Source organism: Echiichthys vipera (genome assembly GCF_963691815.1).
Source record: "Echiichthys vipera genome assembly, chromosome: 11".
NCBI lineage: Eukaryota > Metazoa > Chordata > Actinopteri > Perciformes > Trachinidae > Echiichthys > Echiichthys vipera.
This window is the reverse complement of record NC_139836.1, coordinates 8357821-8375699: the sequence shown is the minus strand read 5'-3', so window position 1 is coordinate 8375699 and position 17879 is coordinate 8357821. Positions and strand designations below refer to the sequence as shown.

Here is a 17879-nt window from a genome sequence, read left to right as displayed (position 1 = left end):
TAGGATCTGGACATCCTGCTGAGTGCTGGCAGCAGACAGTTTACCTCGTCTCCACTTTCCCTAAAGTCTCTGTTATCTGTCTGTCTGGCAGCCTGACTCTCTCTACAGTTATACTACATGTGCTGTTTTATCATGGGAAGACTTGCTCTTCTGCAGCAACAACCTTCTTCAGTTTCTTTCAGATGCAAGCACTGACAGCTCACAGCTGAACAAAAAAGTGTCTTCTTTTGCCCTCTATATATCTCATAGAGAGCAGTTTGAGATGCTTCCGGATTCTAGGTTCGGAAATTTTAGATATGGGAGTTACTTATGGTTGCTTTAAACTGTTTCCAGATGGCTCATGCAATTATCTAGACACAAACCTGCATCTCTACCCTTTTAAGCACCCACCACCCCACTTTCTTTCATTTCTGATCCTCCATCTGTAGCGTTGTCTCCTCTTTGTGGTTGAGCCTCCAGATCACTGCTCCCTAGATAAACCCTAAGTCTGCATCTATCTCCTTAGACCGTCTGATTAGCACTACGTCATAGAATAGGGTAGTAATCCCGGTCTGGGCCCGGGAATAGAGTCATGGGAGGTACCAGGCCACTGGAAAGACACTGCAGAGCCATCATGCATGTGACACTGGGTAATCCCTTCATAAATAGCACCTGGGCAGGGAAAGGGGGAGGGAGCTAGGGCAGCGGACGTTACACCGTGGGAGCAGCTCCAGTCAGTGTCCACTTATCCCATAGGACACACCACAGCAGCCGAAGGAGGAGAGGGATTTGGTTGCAGAAACTTGTTGGACTGTAAGAGGACAGTTCTTCTACCAGGATGAACTTTGCAGCCCAATTATTCTACTCGAGCTACTTGAGTGAGCGACTTGAGCGCTTGTACTCACCCAGGCCTGCACTTACAGACGGCGAGGAGAAGGACCCCTTCTGGCAGAGGTGGGAAATAACAACATGTAGCCTCCTGGATCCTCCAGACCCCTCCCCTAACCATCTCGCAGTGACAGATTTAGCCTCTGCCCAGAGCTTAGAGATAGCTTCTACCTCCACAACCTCAATGCCTCTTTCTTCAGTTGCTTCCATTCCTCCTCCTCCTCCTCCTCTACTTTGTGTGCAGCCTCTACTGACGAACAAGCCCTCAAATCTCCAATCTCTTCCACTGCCACCTCCTCCTCACCCCAATCACAAAAGGAAATCAACACAACCATCCGTTTGTCCTCTAAATCCATGTGAGGCTGCTGAGATCCCCAAGTCAAGGTTTTACAAACTCCCTTCCAACAATCAATCTCTTCAGATGGTTCCCCGCAGACCTTCTCCTGCTCCATCCAGATCTATGGACAGCTCCTCTTCCATCCCCACACATTCACCTTCCTCCTCTCCCTCACTTCCTGCTCATTTTAGGGGAGGGTTACCTCCAACCTTCCAAGCCCTGATAGACCTGCTCCTTCGCCTGGTCCTCTACCTTCTTCTCCTCCTCCTTGTCCCCAGGTAATTCTCATAGCTGGAGAGCAAGACAGAGGGAAATCAAAGAGTGGCATTGAATCAAAGAAGTAGGCTGTTCACGAATCCCTTTCGTGCAATACTGTGCCACTGCTTTGTGCAATATATGACATCACATCTAGGATCGAAACAGAGTTTACAGGGTTGTCTTAGCCTTAACATGATTGATAGGATTTAGTACATACTTTGGTATGGAACTATTTTAGACATATGTGTCTTCAATCATAGAAAAACTAATTAAAACCAACATTCAAACAAGTACTTTGGTGTGAATCCAAACCTTCCAGGCCTGTATTCACAAAACATTTGATCTTACCACTGGGAGGACTCCTAAATAGCAACATAGCTAAGAGGGTAAAACCTATCCACAAAGCTGCTGAGACCAACTTTAATTAAGAAACTGGAAGAAGTTTAAAGCTAAGAGAAGGGGTGGGGTTGACTCTGTTGTTACAGATGATGTCATGATTCATGAAACTGTGATTGGCTGGTTTGTGTCTTGGGCTGTTTTGGGGTCTCTGTCAGTGAATTCTTGATAGAAATACTGTAGGAGGTATGGTTTCTTATTATTATTATTATTAAAGAGTAATATAGGCAACTGTTTAGTCAATATTTGTGCAACTAATTGTCAGCCTCTTACATGTCTGTCAACTCGGTAACAATTAGCAGGTATCCACGTAAAAAGCCTCGTAATGATCAGACTACATTAACCATGACTCATAGTGGGAGGTGCAAACCAAAACCATACTGGACGCAAATACAGTTTTTACTGGTATATTTGACCTTGTGCATGAACGGAAGAACACTTTTAAAGGAAAATTCAGTCAGGATAAATGCAAAAGCTAAAAAAAAAAGAAGCGTAGTAATATGCCTGGAAATAAATGTGGCTTTCCCACTTATCATTACAAATTTTCTAAAAAGTTGCCTCAATTACATCACAGATTGTTGACAGCAGCCATTTTAGAATTGTCTCGTCTTGACTACTTCTAACTTTCCCCAGATTTATAAGCAGCCTAATGCTTTGAAACACCTAAAATGTAGGATTCCTAAAATTAGGACTGACATGCTATTTTTTGGAAGAGTTACGCCTAAATAAGCAAGTTAGTAGCTACTTTTAGCTTCAAGATTTTTGTGTGGATACAACTGGCCCTGGTGCTACTTCAGGTACCTCAGAAGACTAAAATGAACCAGACAGAATCCAAGAAAGTAGTCATACCCATATCAGAAAGATGCAGAAGAGCACTTGAGACATCAACAATCAGGGCCACATAGCGCTTAGAGGCATTTTCTCCTCTCAAGTTGTTCAAGTCGGAAAAGGAAGCGGTGGAGCAGCCAGCTAGGGTGTTCAGTCGTTAAAAGGACATTAGAAAGCTGAGATAGTGCAATGATGAAAGCCTTGTGGGCTGAAATGTCTCCTTTTCTTTTCGCTGTGTCCTCTCTTTTCACTTCTTTGTGCCATTTTGAATTAAAAGAACCTTTTTTTACCCTGTCAGCTCTTCATCCTTTTTTGAGGCTTTATACTGGCCCGCTGCTCTTTCCCCCCTTTGATGTTGTTTTTGAACTCTGCTTTTGAACCAAAGCCACCCTAATCACAGGTGCAGCCTTGGACTTGTCAATTCACAGTTGTGTTAAGAGCATGAATAACAGACTGAACGTGACAAATGGGACAGAGGGCAGTAATGGAAGGGACCAGGGACTAGGTAAAAGGTCACATCATTGTTTATGGCAGACCACTGTGATACAAATAGAGTGGTCTGTTCTCTGAAGAGTGGTGGCACATTCAGTTATTTGGGGAAACTGCTCCACCTGGTGGCCTCTTGGTCTTTAACACACCAAAAGTTCTCCTTAAAGCACTTTCATCGCTAGATTCTTTTTATTTGGACTCTTCCTCAGTTACTCAGCTCTATCTGGACTCCCGTGATGCAACAAACCCTAGCCATCTGGCAGGTTAAAAAAAATGTAAGGCTACCATTACTTTTTGCTCATACTGTAGATCTGAATACGATTGGCATGGCTCCACTGCACAACCTTATTCAAATGTAGCTATTGATCATTTGTGAACTGCTTTAGTGGCTAAGTGACAGGGTTAATCTCTAAAGGGTGTAATCCTGTTATTGGGTTGATTGGACGCCTGATTACCTACGTGGTTAGGGAAACGTCCACAATCAAGTCTGAAGTTCGGTGTTTTTGTGCAATGTCGCTGGAGAAATTAAAGTAGAGTCAGTAGATTTAGGATGGAATTTAATAATTCAAATGAGTTACAATGTTTTTTTAAGAGTACTCTTTAGGCATTTATCCCTTTATTTGACGGAGGACAGTGAAGAATTGTATGGCTATATTCACACTGCCGTTACAAATGACCTGATTCCGATTTTTCCGCTCATATGTGACCCATATCGGATTTGCTTTTGACAGTGTGAACAGCACAAGTCACATTGAATCTGACATTTTTCGAATCAGAATTAGGCCACTTTCAAATGTGCTACTGAATCGGATAAGTATCGGATTTTATTGAATGCGACCGCAATCTGAACAGCCAGATCGCATTTAGTGTGACTTTGATGTTGTTCTGACCCGCGCTGCACTGTTTTGGAAATTAATGACAGATAAAGTTGATTTAAAAAAAAAAAGTGTGCCACACGTGGGAACCAGGAACAGGATCAAAACAAACATGGAGGACAGCAGTGAAGCAGGTGGCCAGTGGAGGGATAGTCAAGTTTGGGGTGACACTTCGGTGCAAGCCACATACTGTTTTTAGCATTAAGCCATAAAGTCCTACAATACCGGTTGCTGTTGCCATGTTCGCTTCCGTAAAAAAAAATTTGTGGCATGATGTCATCAATGATCAACTGCACATGCAGGTCACTCAGTTGTTCAGACAGACAGGCCACATTTAAAGATGTAATGTGAACAGCCAAAGAAAAAATTGGATCTGAGCAACAAATCGGAAGTGTTCATTAAGACCTGCAGTGTGAATGTAGCCTAAGAGAGGGGTTATGACATGCAGCTTAAGTCCCCCAATGGAACCAGAGATTTTGCTGTTACATGCGACCGCTGTCACCACTTAGTTATAGAGAGGCTTTCGAGTTTGATTATATTCAAATGTCATTTACTGAGCTTTTATAAATCAAACTGTCCTGTCTTTGGCCATAAATTGACAGTTAAATCATTTGTGTGTCTCCAAAAAAGAAGAGCTGAATGTCCCAATGAATCATAAATTGACTTCTAGATGTAATGCGTCACAGTGAGTGGAAGCTGGGTTGACATCAGGTTGACATGAAAGGTGAATAGATTTATCTTAGACTGAGGGATTAGTGTACGTGTGTGTGGTGTGTGTGTGTGTGTGTGTGTGTGTGTGTGTGTGTGTGTGTGTGTGTGTGTGTGTGTGTGTGTGTGTGTGTGTGTGTGTGTGTGTGTGTGTGTGTGTGTGTGATCCTTTGGTGCCTTCATGCCATGGTCAGTTTTTTTTCATTCGAGTCAGTTCAGGAATTTGCTTACAAAGGTGTCACTTATCTTGAATGTTAATAGGAGTGGTAGCTGTAACAGGGATAACTGAATTACAGGTTCAGTGTATAATGTGCATTTGGTGAATTAAGGTGTGTGGGGGTATACAAGTTAATAGATCAAGGGATCCTGTAGCTCTAACACCGTATACTGACGATACTAGATGTTATCATCTAAAACTGTTTTCTCAAAAACAGGTTCAGAAAATGGAATAGAAAATGTATCGTCTACTTTTTGCAAGCAAAAGCCTTAGTTTTTCTTTAGTTTGCATTTGCAAAAATTGCAATTAAAAAGCAACAGGTGTCTGATAAATATAAAGCGCTGTGTGCTGGGGTAGCAAGCTGGCTCCAAAAAGTACTTAGTGATTAAAATAGGCCTATTTCATGGCAACAGGGACAAACGATTTTCTATGGATGTTTTTCTTTGCACAGTGGACTCTGCACCTTTGCCCTGAGGGCAGTAGCTGAAAGTGATGATTTAAGGGATGGCTGTAGTCGTCTGGGATTTTCACGTTCACTGATATTATCTGCTGAGGCCACACATAGACATCAGTACTTTCTGTTCTGGTTCATATACAAGCGAGACTCTAATTTGTAAGTTGACAGATATTAACTCTTTTACCATCTGCAATAGCAACGCTGGCATTGTTTTCACCTTTTGAGTCTGTGTTTCCTCATGGCAAAATATGGTCTGTCTGTCTATCTGTGTCCAGATTTTGTCATGATAGCGTCGCAATCGTGTATGATGCAGTCGCAAAACATTGCCTCTGTGTTGTTAAGATCAAAATGAAGCTAGAGTTTGAAAATGGATGTGATTCGAGCAAGGGGGTCAGAAGTAGGTAGGTAGAAAGTAGTAAAGGGGCCATTGCCCCACCACCTAACACCCCAGGCCTGATTTGACGTTGCAGCTGGTGTGATCCCTTCAAAAGTTGGTCTTTAGTTGATTGTGATTTTTTCTTTCACTCTGTCCTGTCTTAGGTCTACCTTTGCTTCAATTTTCCTACTTAACTCCTTAGATCCTTGAATCTTGTCTGAGATCTAGATCATTGTGATGAACATTATGTGCTGTTTTTTTGTCAGTGGTTGTTGTTATTGCTAGCTAAGTCACAGACAACTCTGGTTAATTCGTGGCCAGAAGACTGCCAGCGCTCAGTTCATGAAGTAGGAGATTCTCCATAACACATGAATGCACGGCCCTGGAAGACTCCTGATCAACTGTTTGCTTTCAACTGTAACTATGTAGTGATGAAAACAAATTGGAATATGGTATACTTTGGTTGGCAGGTATGTAAAGCCGATTTGCTTTCTTGTAAACAACTACATAGACTAAATAAAAATGAGTAAAGTTTGAGAATGTACAAGTAAAACCTTTCTTATCCTTGTGTTTCTAAACAGAGAGGATACACTTTCTATCATTTGAGTTTAAGACTTAATCAACAACCTCAAAAAGGGCCTCATGAAACAAAATAATGAAGAAAAGTAGATTAAACCCCAAACTAGCACCCACCTCATTCCTTTTGCAAAAGTACAGGTCAGGTTTCTCAAATGCAGGATAAAATTAAACATATCGTCTGTCTATTGTCTTCTTTCCCAGAGATGAGTTGCGTCTTGGACCCAGTCAGCCTGGCGTCCCTTATAAATGTGGTCCTGTCAGTAATGGCACTGCAGGCCGGAGACCCACCCTCATTGAACCAGAGCGGCTGAAGGACTTTGGTGAGGAGGAACTTCTCAACGGGGATGTGAAGGTCTATGACACAAAGGTGGTTGGGGGTCCCGAGATCATGCTCATGGAGCCTCCCAAAACCAGACGCCTCAGCGAGTTCAGGATCATCTCAAGACCTGTTATCCAGTATCTCCGCTTTGAGGACATCAGCGCCGCAGCCTTCAGGATCCAGTCAGGGATACAGAAGACACCATGCTCGGTACACAAGTCAAGCATGACCTTACATAGTGTGAAGTTATGCGTTGGGAATGAAAGGGGTTGGTCCCAGAATATTTGAATGTCTCAGAAAACCAATTTATAGAAACAATCTAAAAGTAAGGGCCTCAAGGATTGGACAAATGGGACAACATTACAAGTGATATACACCGATCCATTCTAGTGCAATCCAGTTCAACAGCTCTGACAATATTATACCTTTACAGAGTTACAATTTGGAATGATAAAGTCGATAAGAATATCTAAATATGTTGACTTACGCTGACAAGCATAAATTATTTGTGATATTTACAGACAACAATTACTACTTTAAAGGTCCCATATTGTGAAATGTGAGATTTCCATGTCTTTATTTAAAATTATAAAGTATATATAAATAATGAAAATGTATCAAAACGCTTAATCCACAGAGACATACACACAGCCTGTATTCAGAAACTGTGTCTTTAAACGAGCCGTCAGGACTTGTGATGTCACAACTGTATATAGGCAGAACATGCTGCTACAGTGCTGTCGGAAGACCCAGAAGCACTGACCAATCAGAGCGGACTGGGCTTTTTCAGGAGGGGCTTTTAAAGAGACAGGCGCTAAAACAGCATTTCAGACAGAGGGTGAATACAGGTATATTCAGACAGACAGGATGAGAAAAAGAATGTGTTTTTAATCATTAAAGCATGTAAGCCAGGGTGCAAACTACAAGGGAGCCGCGGGAGCTTAACTGAAATCTGTTAAATTTGGAGGGTCTTTAAAATATTGACAACATGCCATGCCTTTCTAATTTTCTGTATCTTCATTTTCAAGGACAACGCATACAATGAGACTATTATTGATGTATGACTCATGCAATCATCTTGCGCTCATCTGTGTGTGATGGGTTACCTTGTAGGCAGCCTGGAGTGGCTGGTTTTGATTTAATGCTCATACATTTGTGTCTGTAGCCTGTTTTACTATCTGACCCATCCATGCTTTTTTGTGCTGATAAACTATAAAATATTGTACATCACTTCGCAGAGTTCCCTGTGCCCTGCTTTAGTTGGCCATATTGTATCATACACTGATGTACAAGAAAACTCAAATACAAGTATGAAGCTGAAAATGAGCATATGATGGGCAGTTTTTACAACACAATTGAACATAGAGTTGCTTTTGAAATGCTGCTTCTTTTTTTGTGTGCAGTACTCCAGACTTTCCAAACAGTACGGGATGGAGATCTACCTGAAGAAGGAGCACCTGCACTACACAGGCTCTGTGAAAGAGAGAGGAGTCCTGTATCTGCTCTCCTCCCTCACACAGGTGAGACAAGGCAGGGAGAGAGAGAGCGAGAGAGACAGAGAGAGAGAGAGAGAGAGAGAGAGAGAGAGAGAGAGAGAGAGAGAGAGAGAGAGAGAGAGAGAGAGAGAGAGATAGGGTAGTTGTGATTTTGATTAATAAGTAACACAATACAGGCTTGTTCTTCACTCTTCCATTTTAAAACGACAGAAGGAACCCCCCCCCCCTCTCTCTCTCTCTCTCTCTCTCTCTCTCCCTGTCTGTCTCTCTCTCTCTCTGACTTGTCCTAGCTCACTTTCCCCACCAGTGTTGTGAAGGGTAATTTTATCAAAAAGACAGAAAAAGTGGTAACCTACTCTATAGTTTGGCTTTTATTCATACAGCTTTTGAATGTATGTGTCCCACACATGTCCCTGCACTATAAATGGAGGTGAAAGGATTACAGCCAGTGTGATCTGTGTGCGTGCAGACACACACGTGTTTACTGAACATTACTGACCTGTAGGGACAAAAGTAGTCTGAGTGCAGCGTTATTGTACGGTGGCTTGGAAACTTTGCCTCTTTGCAAGTGAATCTGATTTCTCTGAGACAAGCAGGAGAACTCAAATGAATTGCAATCCTTATGAACAGTATGAATGGACAACCAGCAAAGTCTTGTTTCTGAGTTTCTTAAAAAAGTACAGGGTAATCTAGTTTGAGCTTCTGGCTGGGATAGCCATGTTGATGGATTGAGCACACACACAAAAAATGACTTGATCCTTGTCAAGCCGAGCAAAGATGTTCTTTGTGACAGGAAGGATCAGGGATTATGGGAAACAAAGACAGACGTTGTATCACATGGACGGCCTTATTTGGTTGATGATGACTTCTTGTATGGATGCGTCATGTAACGCATTTACGGCTAGAAATCAACCTAAACAACAAAGTGTGGGAATGTAATATCTATTTTGCATTACTCTTAAGCTTTTTGAAGGTATAGTTTGCCACTTTAAGAAAAAAATATGCTCATTCCCTTTCTGGTGGAGAGTTAAATGAGAGGATTAATGTTAAACTTAGTTTAGCTTAGCTAAGCATAAAGACTGCAAATGGGAAAACAGCTAGACTGGCTCTGACCGAATTAGGCACCACAATCAACCTAATCCACCTCTCTCAAAGCTCACTCATTAACCTTATATCCTGTTTTTTTTATCGGTCCAAAAGTGTAAAAAAATAATTTGCAAAGAAATAGTCCCTCACATAACCCCCTGTAAAAACAGAGCTCTCATTTTTACACTGAAAATGCAAATTTCAGTACACACTGCAAATGATTCTTCATTGACTTCCACTGAATCTATTGATGTTTGCCGCGTTTCCATATTTATGATATATAAATATATATGTCAAGCATGTGTTTTCGTCCCTCCAGGCGCAGCAGAGGAAGGGTGTGATCGTGGCTACTGACTGTAACTTCTCCATGGCCGTGGCTCACCATGCAGTGGAGCAGAAGATCCCAGTGTTTGTCATCATGCCGTCATGCTGCTCCTCGCCTCGCATCAGGATTTACAGAGACTACGGCGCTATGGTCATCTCCTACGGCAGCACCAGCCACGACTCACAGAACCATGCCCGCCATCTGGCCACAGAGAACGGATACCTTTACCTGGAAGAGTCAGTCCTACTCATACTCTATTTACCATTTCACTGTAGTGTTGAATTTCTGTTGAGAGATAGTAACAGTTTTACACAGTTACAAAATACTACAAAATGCAAGCAGGTAAATTAAAGAATGGTTTGCCGTTTTGAGCCAAGCAGCAACCTTTGGGCTTGAACAGTGGAACCATGAAAAAGTAAATGAGAAAATTAGCCAACTTCTCACTTGATTTATTGCCTCACTAAACATTTTCCTAATGAGTTTATAGTTTCACTCGATAGTTTCAAGTCTTCTCCAAAACAGCCTGATGTTCATTTAGAAAATGATGTCTCGAATGTCCCATTCAGAGTCAAATAAACGATAAAGTGGGGTGTGCTTTAGGGTGTTGCTACCACAGTGTTTAAAAGGTTGCTACCACAGTGTTGTACAGTTAGGGTGTCGTCCATGTTTTTGTCGTCGACACTTTCAGTGTGTTTTTATTTCCTGAAAGTTAATTATCACATTTTGGTCACCTAAAATGTCTTTATCAGCTTTCAGTTGTACTAAAAGACACTCTAAGTCAGATGGTCATTTTTGCACCTTGCTATCCAAGCTAGCGAATAACTAACTTGGATTACTTAGCTCTGAAAACCAATTGGTGATGTCCAGGTGGATCCGACCACTTCTTTAAAGGCATGCTCACATGTGTGAATACAGGTGACAGACTATCACCTGCTGAGGTCATATTTCACGCTGGTCAGAGTTCACCAAAGTTAAACTCCCCACAAAATTCGCTTGAACAGAATGGAAGTGAATGGGAAGTGAATGTCTCAATCGCCCCTTCGCTCAAACAGAATGGAAGTGAATGGGAGGTGAATGTTTATCTCTTGCGTGTGTGACCGCGGCTTCAGTCTGTAGTCAGAGCAGGGAGAGCACAGGGTAACTAATAACTAACTCTGCTCCCACTCACTCTACTGTGCCCTCTATACACAATACAAGGACAATGGTAATGTTGTTATTATTATTTAATACACCTGTGATTTTACAGTTATGACATCTCAATTTGTAGAGTCAGGGTTTCTAGCCTAAGTTCACTTCCTTGCAAGATGCATGAAAAAAAGGGTCTCAAGGGTCAAGACTCCAGCAACACTTAACAATATTAAAGTTGAACTTTATGTTAGACCAACACGTACACAACACAAGGGAATCACATATAATAATTCCCCCCACATATTTCTTGCAGCAGCTGGAGCGTTGCTGCAAACTATAAACACTGTAGGCGGTGGTTAATGGAAGGCATTTCATGTGTCTGGGAAAGGGGAACTCCATCAATATTACACATCAAAGTCTGTTTACAGGCCGTTGAGCTTTCCAGACCTCTGCAGCTCGCTCTTCATCCCCCTGAGGCCAGCTGAACCAGGCTACATTAGCTGCTACTAGCATAACACACCCGAATCTCCGACTGATTTGTGGGCAGTTGAGTTGCATCGTAGATAATGTAGGACTCGACAGTTAAGAAGAATGTGTAACTTCTTTTGTATGTTGAAACAACGCCTGCTATCTTTGTGCACAGTGGCATAACAAAGGAAACCTATGAAGTCTGCTGATCGTCAGGATAGAGTGTGCAGAGCCACTGAGCTGAAGCATTCTTTTTCTTTCTATCTCTGTTTTCTGATGTCTAGAGATGAAAGTGAAGCCTACCTGGCAGGACTGGGCACCGTGGGCATGGAGATCTATGAGCAAGTGTCCAAACTGGATGCAGTGGTTGTTCCGGCAGCTGGACAGTATGGTCTTCTGGCTGGTACAGCTGCAGCAATCAAACACCTTAACCCACAAATTACTGTCATAGTAAGTAGCCAAGCAGAAGTCAGATTATAGGGTTTTTAACATCTGTGTGTTACTGTCAATTTAACTACAACAATGTACAGTATAAGGGGAGTTGTCTCTATCGCACACCAGTGGTATTGTTTTGCTGTTTCTTGAGACAAGGTCACATTTCCAATAAACCCACTTATTATTGAAAGACGAGGCTCCTCTTACATCCCCCTTGTGTTGATCCATGTGTGTTCTTTATTCTACTTGGGTTTCCTTGACAAGATGAATGTATTTGAAGTGTTACCCTGGTTCCACCATCTGCCCACAGCTGACATTCTGACAGCTTCGGATCTGTTTACACTGGAGGAACAGAACAGCCATGTCCTTCTATTTTCAATCATACAGAAATAGGAAGCAATCAATCAAATGTACTGCCAAGTGTATCCCAGTAGTGAATATTATTTTAAAAAATGCAACATAGAGGGTGATTAAGGCTGCCAATCTTACCGTAGATGGCCCTGTTTCGATTATAGTAATCATACCGTTTTTCACATTTCATTTATGTCAGTCTTGAAGATGTAGTACATGTAATTACAGTGGGCAGCATGAATGCATGAGCAATCTTATTTTGAAATGCAATCTGTCTGACTACATGTTTCAGGCGAATTCAAGATAAGATGTTTTGCATTTAGTGCCCTGGATTCCACTCCTGACATAAAAGAGAAAATGTAGATGAGAATAGGCATAATGAATTATGGGATTGAAACATCCTTTTAAAAAATCACACTAGAACCTCTATAGATGGCAGTTTGAGTGGGTCTGTCAGCTGATCCCCCACTTTGGTCTGGACTGAAAAGTCTCCACAATTATTCCATGAATTGCCATGAAATTTGGTAGAGACAGTCATGCCCCTCTTATAATGGATTGTAACTTTGATGATCTTTAACACCATCAGGTCAAAATGTATTTTTCCAATCTTGTGGTTTATAATGAAATATCTGCAAAACTAATGATGTTTTCATCAGCCTTAGCTGATTTGTTGTGTTTGATGCTAATTACCAAATATTAGCATGCTAACATGCTACACTAACACGGTGACCATAATAAACAACAAACATGCTAAATACCAGTGTGTTAGCATTGAAATTGTTAGCATGCTAAGCACCATTGTGTTGTACAGTCTCACAGAGCCTAGCATGGATTTAGTCTAGTGTAAACATGGTAACGACACACAAATAGTATAATCATAAAAACTTAGACAATTATAAATGAATGGACTTTATTCAACAGGGAATTGAACCAGAAGGTTTCCCTCTGCTGCTACAATCTCTGAAAACCGACGGTCCAATCAAAGACATGCACAGCAACCCCAATAAGAAACTCTACGGAGGTAAATCAGTTCATAATTATTCATCTCTGGTTCCAGAAATGTAGTAGACAACTGCCACATGAACGCTGGATAAACTTCCTCATTATCTGCACATTCTTCTGTTAGAAGCTCTTATCACTTCATCATTTGGATCCTCTGTCTGTTCTCAGATCTTATGGAGCGTTCGCTGGGTGTTAACACCTTCCAGCTGGCAAAGAAATTTGTAGATAAAGTCATCTCTGTCAGGTACTACATCTCCACAGCACATTTACACTTTTAAGCTTCATTTAAAGGGTTTTACTATTCAGTGTGTGAAAAATATGTGTTAAGATTCGGATTATGGTTCACTGTTATGAGCCATTTTGCCATTTGAACTACTACTGTAACTGTGGATATCCTCTCATTGTCAACTAATTGTGGAATTTAACCGAGAAGACTGTTGTAACGTTTCCTTTCGTTGCCTCTGCCTCACAGTGAGGAGGACTCTCTGGTGGCGATGCTGCGGTTTCAGGAGTTTGAACGCTCCACTGTGGACACAGAGGGAGCCATGGGACTGGCCGCCATCTTGGCCGGACAACTACCAGAGCTGAGAGGCAAAAAGTGGGTCAGACTTGTCAATATTATTGAACCTGACTGAGCCCAGTGGGGGAAATTCTCTGTCAGAGGTCAGGAGCAGACAGCAGCATTAACTTATTGCTTTTAATGGGTGAAAAACCTGTGACTTAAGTTTACTATGTTTACAGAAGAACCATGTGGTATATTTTTTAACCAGTGTAGAAGCATTTGTATCATATTGAATATAGTTCTAAGTGTGAGGGCTGAGACATGTTCCTTCATGCCTGAGAAGCTGACATTTTGGCAATACAGTGATTTCAGCAGAGCTAATCCGTTTGGCTGAAGATGACACGAGACTTGCTCTGTGTGCGTCTGTCTGGTGTAGGGTCGCTGTAGTGGTGAGCAGCGCTAACATGGAGCTGGAGCTGGTGAGGCAGTGTGTGGACCGAGCCCTGGTGCTGGACGACCGGGTCAGTAAGTTCTCAGTGCAGCTGGGAGAATGGCCAGGAGACATGGCTAAGCTGCTGGACGTCCTGTCCAGAGAGGACATCAGGTAGGGCACCTGTCCATTTAAAGATCTTTTACTGTGTGGCACCATGTTGAGGTCCAATCTGTTTTGGGTTTAATGTCCCTTGATTCCACCTTTAATTCTCGGCGCTCTCTCTGTTCTTTTTCCTCCCAGGTTGTTGGACGTCTGCCATCGGAGACAAAGTAACAAGTCAGACCTCTTCAAGGCAAAGGTAAGCAACAAGTCCCTCTTCACTTCGTTCTACATTTTGTCTACATCTACATTTTTGTCACTGCCATGGAACTAATGGCCTTGAGTTGACGAAATCGTGTAACTCAGAGGGCCAAATGTACAAATCAGGTAAAATAGAAAGAGATATCCATGCCGCTTTTTGTGTATCTGGGAAGAAATTACACATAGACTGCAAGAAATACTGCTACCACTTTCTAATAAGGCATCATTAATGAATCATGGATTAACAATTACCAATTACATGAATTACCATTAATGACTACATTATTACCAAAGAGAAATATAAACACCAACAATAAATAACAATAAATAATGTACTTGTATTTAACATTAATAAAGACATTAGTTACAGCTCATAATGCCTACAAATATAAAGGGTGCTGCATTACAGTATCCATTGTACCAAACATTTCAGTAATTGAAATCGACTACTTAACTGAAATAAGGGTTGAAAGTGAGATAACTCATTCTTCATGTTGAATTCATAGTCATTAAAACACGCACTCAGAGGTGTTACTGTCACAGCCTTACTTGGTCTGGTGTGAGCGGTAGCTTACGCTATGGTAATGTTAGCTAGTGTAGCCCTCCCCCTGGGTATCCCCAATGGGACCAGAGAAATGTACGGTGCTCATTGATTTATCCCATTTCAATTGTGCCATGACAAGGTAGTTTTGCAAGAAATTTGCCGTCTGTCATAGGTCTGTCGTAGTAATATTTAATTTTGTGTGAAACTGTTCAGCAAACTACATCTCTCACACAATAAACCTTGTCCAGCTTGCTATGTTAGCTTAGCATTAGCCAAACACACACATAACGTCATCTTATTAGCTTTTTTATTAGCTTGGAAGTGAAAGAACGAGCAAAACCTGTTGCTTGTGCGAGTATCGTTACATCCTGGTATGATACACACAGGCATTGTAGCTTCAGCGAGAGAGAAAGTTATGATGTACATTACACGACTCTGGGGTGTGTAGTCTAATACATATTTTCAATTTTTTTTTTTTATACTTCAACAGTTTAAAAATTGCGAACTTTCTTGCCTTGAAAATCATCTTCATGGCACAATTCAAATGGTATTAAAAAATAGTTGTTTCTTGCCATAGAGTACTGTACATACTCTTTCTGAAATAAGGTCCCAAGATGGTCAGCCAGAAGGGGAGGGGCTTTGCCTCTCTATAGATACCTATTGCTGTGTTACTGCCAGTGCTGAGTAAGTTTGCAGTTTGCTTTAGCATTAGCATTTTAGCGTTGGGCCCTGTGACATAGTCTCACTTTAAAATCTTATTTCCCTCGGAACAATTGAAGAAAACAAGCTGCCACTGGAGAGGATCCCCTCCAGTGCAGCGAACATGATTCATGAATCTTCTTGAACCAATTGTTTCCTCTTTATACGAGAATTGCCTCTTTCTATCTTGTTCAACGTAATAAAACTGTTAAATTGCTCCTGGTTCTTCACGATAGCCTCTGCAGTCTACACCGACAAATTGGCAGCGCGCTGTTAAGTCACCAGCCGTGTCAAAAGGTGAAAGGTGTTGCTTAATAAACCTGTAACCTGCTCTCTGCCCTAATTCTAGTGTGTGTGGTGTCAGAGGGCTAACTGTGTGTGTGTTGACAGGTGGAGTGTGTGGTGGAAACCAGGGATAAGACACAGAGCACTCAGCTGCGCAAGACGCTGAGTGAGCGCTACCCCTCTATATGCTGGCTGGACCGGTGATCACAACAACATGAACACAAACTATATCTACACAGGAAAAACAGACAAAAAAGAAGAGGAAATGACACATTCATAAAATGTGAGAGGACGTGCAAACACATCCTGTAACACACACTACTATGATATATGAACCCTGTTATAGGAATCTCATTAAGACAATGGCTGTTAAGCAAACCTAAGTGTATACAGAAAAGCCTTGAGATTATGTAGAGGATATAATTGATAGAACTTCTATTACTTATGCTGCTATTGTTCTTTAATCAGTGCACCCTGTAATTACGGTAAAGTGGTTCGGCTGCTTTCACAAGATGAATGTAGTTCTTGTAGTTTAATCACAGAGCATGAATCATGCGCTGCAGACGCAGGCTAACTCCTATAGTGACCACCAGCGTGAGATATTTCTTTTTCAATCCATATTGTTTTTAAATTGCTGTATATATTTCTGTATTTATACTGTCCAAGATGGTAGAGTCCAATCCGAGTGTTCTCCAAATAAAAACCGGCTAGCTCCATGGCTTTCTCTTGATGCTTGGTGTCATTTTTCAAGTGAGACAGGACGTAAGAGAAAGTTGTCTCTGTGCTGTCCATCTCTGATTAACGGCTGGAGACAGCTCTAGTGGAGACTGGGCTTTTTAAGACGGGCTAATGCTCTTAAGTTCATAAGCAGAGGACACCGTGACCCTGTGCTACTGGTTCAGCCTCATTTGGACAGCGTCACACTGTTTACATTTCAAACGAAACTTCAAACCAATGCTAATGTTGCTCTGTGTCTGCTGGGTGTGTAAGTAACATTTGCAACCGTATCAACATAAACTGTGTGAATCTATCAGTGTTGAGTTAAAGGTATATGTAACTTTACGCATTAAAAAATGTCTAAAAACCACTAGATGTGTGTTATATATTTGGTTGTGCTGTGTGGTTACTGTTGATTTTGCTGAATGTTTCCAACACTGTTCGAACCCGGAGAAAGCCGTCATGTTAATCAGGTAACGGTCTGTTACGTTTGGTCACCGGTCAGCGGCGTCATGTGGGAAGCTCTCATAAAATGATCTTTGTCTCTTAAACCACATTTTTATGATACACTTTCTTGGATGAAGGGTTTAAGTCATCGCATGTCTAAAGGATTTTAAGATCAGAGAAATAAGCTGAGCTAATATTAGCAACAGCTAGGCTTGCAGGCCCTCTGCCGAGAAACCTGGAATCCTCAAAGAAACACAGATTTTGAACATGAAACTGCTTCTTTCAGTGTTATAACCACCAGGTCCACTCGTTTTGGAGAGACGGAGACCTTTGCTGATAATTTGGCTCCCAGTAAAAACCTCCTTAATGCCTGGAACTGATATGATCAGTTTGCATGCCGATGCTAGCATTTCGCTCAAAGCCCTGCTGTGCCTTACGACATTGTCACATAGCTGCTGGCGTGGCTGTAGACTTCATTTAGTTATAACATGTTATATATATATTTATATATATATATATATATATATATATATATATATATATATATATATATATATATATATATATATATTTATATATAGGAAGAAGTCTATGACCGCGTATTGGGGCCAAGTATGAAAAAAACCCAAACAATTTATGAGATTAAAGTTGCAAATCTACGAGAAAATAAAGTCGCAGGTTAACGAGATTGGCGCCACAGAGAAGTCTCTCATCCACTGCGTATTATACATGTCATCACCTCGCAACATCCTTCATTCCTTCTAATCTTCGAAACACAGTATTTTTCCGAGTTTGCTGCAGATATAGTAGCCTGCAGCGCATGCAGCAGCACCTGTGTTGATCCTGAAGCGATGCACTTTAACAGGGAGTGTAACACAGAAAAGTTCAACATTAT

General features: G+C 41.5%; 1 protein-coding gene across 1 annotated transcript; it reads left to right on the top strand.

Annotated features, from left to right (window-relative positions):
• Positions 1-817: 817 nt before the first annotated feature.
• LOC310954134 (L-threonine ammonia-lyase) lies at positions 818-16037 on the top strand (the record flags this gene model as incomplete). The annotated part of the gene is made up of 11 exons (XM_083923454.1): positions 818-933; positions 6589-6916; positions 8110-8226; positions 9608-9849; positions 11494-11659; positions 12917-13016; positions 13166-13241; positions 13470-13595; positions 13936-14103; positions 14233-14290; positions 15926-16037. The coding sequence occupies 11 exons, from the start codon at positions 818-820 to the stop codon at positions 16022-16024; spliced, it is 1596 nt and encodes a 531-aa protein (XP_083779580.1). The 3' UTR covers positions 16025-16037.
• Between the last annotated feature and the right edge of the window lie 1842 nt (positions 16038-17879).